Here is a 5,515-nt window from a genome sequence, read left to right as displayed (position 1 = left end):
CAAACTGTATTTTAATTAGCTCATCTCCTGGGTCTATTTTAACAAAACAGTGACAGATGAGACATTAGTTACAGTAGCTGTATTCCAGTGTGGCTCGTTCCTGTGCATTTAATTTTTTTTAATACACTCCTTCATGTCTTTTTCTGTTTAGATCGTGGGCTCCAGAGGCCCCGTAGAGATCAACCCCAGAGACACCATGGCTAAAGAGAGCAGCATCATGGGAGTGGCTCTTTTCTTCGCCACACCGGTACAAAGCAGTGACATCACATAAGCCATGTTACACACACACACAGACATACACGCACACACACACATACACACACACCCACACACACACGCACAAACACGCACACACACACTATACACGCATGCACGCACACACACACGCACACACACACACACACACACACACTGAGTGGTTGATATTGCAAACTTTGGATGATGATACACATGTGACAATCTCATTCAGCTTAGTTGAATGTGATTGAGAGTGATGAGAGTTGTTCTGTGTATCAGTGGCTGGTAATGTAATACATTGGACTTAATGCCACTACCTGCATGCACCAGCCAATCAGTATGCTTAAATCACCTCACATGACTCTCAGTTGGCTAAAGTCAGATCCTACCGGTACTTACAGTGATCACATGATGGCATAAACAACACAACTTCCCTCCAATACAGTGTTTGAGTAGATTAGAATGTGTTGTTGTCTGCTCTCTCAGGAGGAGCAGAGGGAGTGTGCAGCACAGCTCTACGCAGGGATGGAAGCTGGTTGGTTGCGTCCAGTTGTTGGTTCCCAGTATCCGCTCGACAAGGCCGCCCAGGCCCACCATGACATCATTGAGTCTCCCGGGGCTGCTGGGAAGATGGTCCTGACCATGTGATGATGTGTTCATATGCAGGCAGGTCAAATGTCACCATGGGGTTAGGGTTTTGGCTGTTCATAAAGCGGACTCTTGAGGAGCAAACAGTGATTAATGTGGTGACATTGAGGTTTAAATAATTTAAGGTTTGAAGGTTTTTACTAGAATACTAATGCGCTTAGACACAAACTCATTGATCACTCATCACTGCCAATATGCAAAACATGGTAACAAGAATATAAAGGTTAGAAGGTTGAAGTTACTGAGGTCTGCTGTGATTTGTCAAACTGAAGATGACGACATGGTTAATTTCAACTACTAAATCTAACAAGGAATAATGTGTGATTCTGCGTGGTCCAATCACTTGAGTTGTACAAGACTAGCTAGTACACTGGCTCCCAACCTTTTTCCTCAAGGGACCCCTTTTCTGTCATTGAGTAAAATGACTCAGTGACATATTTTTAGTTTTTATATATTTTATCATATTTTTCATATTGTATTCACTGCATAACAGTAACAGTAGAGAACAGCTGATAAACTGTACAATGAACCCAAACAGTGAACACAATAACTGCAGGACGTTTGTGTAAAATGAGAGATTTGGATACATTTTGAGCAGATTATTTCCTTTGAATATTACATTTTAACATTTTATACAGCTTTCTATACATCTATACAGTTTCTTTTTTGACAAATTCTATGTTTTCTTCTTATTGTTCTTTTAGATCTTACTATATATATTCTTAAAATCACGAAGGTCTCGCAACCCTCCGGGACCCCCAGGTTGGGAACCAGTAAATTAGGCTTCAAAAAAGTACCTCTGTTGCCTTTGGCTGCCTTTGTCGGCTATGTATGTGACCTTTACCGTGTTCATTATAGCAGTTCCTTAAGAGTCTCCCTTAGTTTAGCTGTGGTTTGGACTTAAAGAAGGTTGTGGGGGCTATCTTCAGCTGTCACTATCAATTAAAGGCAATAAAAGCCCAAAAAAAACCAAAATTAATTTAATCTTGTTTCATTAATTGATTCATTAATATTGTTTTGGCCACTTGGGGGCAGCAGAACTTTCTGAAAACACAACATTTACATATTATCACCTTATAGAGTTGGTATGTTAGCTAATAATTGCTTATGCGCACATTAACATTTATTTGGAGTTATGTTTCCTGCCACCTCATGAATTTAAAGTCCAATATTCACTCTCCTTTAGCTCTGTTTTGGTCTGCTAAATGCTCCACTCTGTTCCCCAGTTAGATGCTAAGTATGTCTGTCTGCTATAGTGTACAGTGGGTTTTTAGAGCAGAGGAGAACTGCAGACTTGCCTGATAATTCAGGGCTCATGTTACTAATAGTCATTGTTAAGATAAGTTTGATTCCTGCAGCTTTAAGTGAATATTTAAGGTGATTAACTGTAATCATTAAATAATACACTGTACATGGTTTCTTTCTGTATGTTGGGTTTAATTTAATCAAGAATGTAACAAAATATTTTTCGAGCTGACTGATAGTGACAAATACACTTGAGATGTAGAATAGAGTATGGAATTGATTAAATTGCTGATGTTCCTGAATGAAATTGTAAAACTATATGTGTTACACAATGATAGCAACAATGTAAGATTAGCCCTAGAAATACCATCATGCCTTTACTAAAAGAATTCTACAATTGTCCTCATTCACTCACCACAATGATCTAGAGACCAAAATCCCCAAATTTTTATTAGCTGTACATTGTAAAAAATAAAAGAAATTTGTAACAAAAAAAACGTTTTGGAATGTTTTGTGGCAATCCTATTAAACCATATTGACATTCAAGAAAGAGGAATTAAGGTGACAGAGTAAAGTTAAAGGCTCATTTCTGACTCAGGGAACTGAGTCACGACATCTGTGCCTCTCAGGTGACAGCCGCCTCTACTGAGCATGCTCCAGAGAGGGCCAGGTAACTTAAGCTAGACACACACGTTTACACAGTACCTGCTACAGCCCCGTAGCAACCAGTAAATGATGGAGTCCACCAACAGTAGACCGTCCACAGAGCTACAGATCATTCTTATTACGGATTAATATGTGAGTGGACTGTACCATGTCATCAGCAGGGGAGGACCTTTGGGCTCTGTTCAAGAGGTAAGCAGTGTGTACTGGGTTTTTACATTATCTCTAATCATTTTTGACTTGGTTTAGGAGGAGGTGTATGGGTGTTCACAAACTAAAGCCAGGCAGAAAGCAAATCAGTGAAATTGCAGAAAAAGGTCCTCACATGTTCAGACCTCTCTTTGGTGTATGGTGGTGAATGTCAGTCACCTGTGGGTATATTATTTTAACTGAATTGTCACAAGCTTGCAGGATGAAGGCAGAAGATATTAAGGTGAAGCTGGGGTCCACTTATAGGTCACAATGAACCTGATTCACAGGGTGAGGGAATAGATTTTGATTGTGCCAGTGACAAAATATTGGGAAAAACAAACAAAACATTCTAATGTCTAATGTAGAGATGTGTAAAACACCTTGTGGACCACACTGTAATGGGACACTAAAGTGCTACGATGAAAGCAACACTAGTGAAACGGTTTTAGGTGAGTAAGTAGTTCATTGGCAGCAGTTCATGTAAACTACAGCTTGATTACCAACCAGGCATGCATTTTTACTCAGTCTTGATGCTTTTTTAATATTTTTAATATTTCAGTTAATATTACATGTGCATTATCCAAGTTCACTTGCCACAGGATGTTGCACTAGAGCACCAGTGTCTCACCAAAACTGACTTGTTAGTCTTTCCACAGTCAATCACAATCAGTAACACTGGTTTGGGCAACATAAACCCTTAACTGTGTGAGCTAAGTTTATTCATTGTGAAAAGGGTCTAAATGGCTACAACGTAAACTAATGTTAATCTTTGGGGACAAATGCGCCCTTCACATTACATCCACAGAAAGTGCTGTTTTTGCCACTGACCGGCTCAGATTTTTATTCTAAGTAACATTACAGAAAGGATCCCTATAAGATTTTGGGATTAAGATTGTTTTGGCATTATTATCAGAGTGACACCATAACTCCACTATACCTTTACATAACTAATAGTTTGCTGCTATATTTATGTTTAAATTTCATATGTATATTTAACATTAAACATTAACATTAAAACTACCGGCCATACAGCAAACCTGTGGTTGAGTTAATCATGAACCATAGACACACAGTGCACAGTGGGATTATCAGGCACAGGCACCAAAGAGCTCAAAAGTACTACAAAGAGAAAGAAATTAACCACAAAAACACTTAAAATCACCACAAAGACAAAGAAATGTTCTACAAACAAATTACTACAAAGAGATGGCAAATGACAACAAAGAGACTCAAAATGACTAAAAAGAGTTTCAAAACAACCATAAAGAGAAGGTAATTGACTACAAAGAAACTATGACAATAAAGAGAAGTAACTCATATTTGTTCTTTTAAGAGGACAGCTCACTAGAAGAAAGTCCATTAGGAGAAGAGCTTTAGCAGAAACATGATAGGCCTCATCCTGCTTCAATGTCTGGCTGTTATCCATCAGTCAGCATTCTCTGGGGACTACCTCCACCTACCCTGATGACACACACACACACACACAAACACACACAAACACACAGCAGTTCATTGCCATTTATTGTTTTGTTTGCCTAGCAACTCAGATCAAACAGTGAACAAACATTACAACTGGTGAGCCATCAAAGGTCCACAATCTTTGGTCCAAGGACATTCTGAGGTCTCTAATGGGGTTCCAGAGGGCCCAAAGCAAACTGAAAGGAGTTCAATTAAGTTTCTTTCAATCTTTACAAATTAAATTCACATGTCCAAATGACACCACGGTCTGTTCCTCAGTGTTACTGCACTCACGCCAAGTCTGAGCCAAGATCACTTCCAGACCATTTATTAAGATTCTTTTTTACAAAATGTAGAGTGTATTTCCAAAGATGTAATTATATGCTTCAACAGGCCGAACAGATGATGATCATGACAGTGATGCAGCTGTGTCGGGTTACAGCCTTGTGGAAGAGATGCTACCTCATCACCATGTTACCTCCACTGTAACACAACATGACCAGTAAGTACTATACACAATGGATTTACATCATAAACAAATGAGACAATCATTGAAATGAATTGCAGTCATTAACTGCAGTTATTGTAGGTGGAAAACCAGACGGTGTAATTTTTCCTATAGTTTTTGTGGGAAATGTGAATTTGTCTGCAGGTATTCTGCTGATGTTGCTGCTGTCAGTCATCAGAGCCCAGCCTGTGCCCCCTGCCCCATCATGCCCTGCTTCCTGTGTGGTTTGTTCTGAAGATGCCGTCATCTGTAACAGACTGGCTTACATTATCAGTAATGCACACAGACACAAACATACACACACAACAACACACACACACACACAACACACACAAACAAAAACACTTACAGTAAAGTACAGCTTTTGTGTTTCATGTTACCCAGTCTAAATGATAGTAATTTAATTATATCTAATTTCCCTTCACATACTTTGCAGTAATATGACAGACTTTGTAGTATATTACCCATGATACCTCATATGCTTACAGGACTGTACTGTGTGTGTGCGTGTGTGTGTGAGAGAGAGAGAGAGAGAGAGAGACTGAAAGGCACAAAGAAATGTTT

General features: G+C 39.2%; 2 protein-coding genes across 2 annotated transcripts in view; both read left to right on the top strand.

Moving 5' to 3' along the window:
- cryz (crystallin, zeta (quinone reductase)) overlaps positions 1 to 1,386 on the top strand; it is a 5,991-nt gene extending 4,605 nt beyond the window's left edge. The window contains exons 7-8 of the mRNA XM_035671015.1: positions 152 to 247; positions 724 to 1,386. Coding sequence (XP_035526908.1) covers positions 152 to 247; positions 724 to 885 — 258 coding nt within the window. The 3' untranslated portion in view covers positions 886 to 1,386. The remainder of the gene's footprint in view (positions 1 to 151; positions 248 to 723) is intronic.
- Positions 1,387 to 4,938: 3,552 nt separating this feature from the next.
- The window catches only part of LOC118334832 (leucine-rich repeat-containing protein 53-like), a 2,045-nt gene continuing 1,468 nt past the window's right edge, over positions 4,939 to 5,515 (top strand). Inside the window, exons 1-2 of the mRNA XM_035670906.1 lie at positions 4,939 to 4,945; positions 5,096 to 5,200. Coding sequence (XP_035526799.1) covers positions 4,939 to 4,945; positions 5,096 to 5,200 — 112 coding nt within the window. The remainder of the gene's footprint in view (positions 4,946 to 5,095; positions 5,201 to 5,515) is intronic.

Source organism: Morone saxatilis, unplaced genomic scaffold, assembly GCF_004916995.1.
Source record: "Morone saxatilis isolate NCDOM2014 unplaced genomic scaffold, NCSU_SB_2.0 Contig23, whole genome shotgun sequence".
Taxonomy (NCBI): Eukaryota; Metazoa; Chordata; class Actinopteri; family Moronidae; genus Morone; species Morone saxatilis.
Note: the sequence above shows the minus strand (reverse complement) of the source record. Positions and strands in the feature narration are given on the sequence as shown.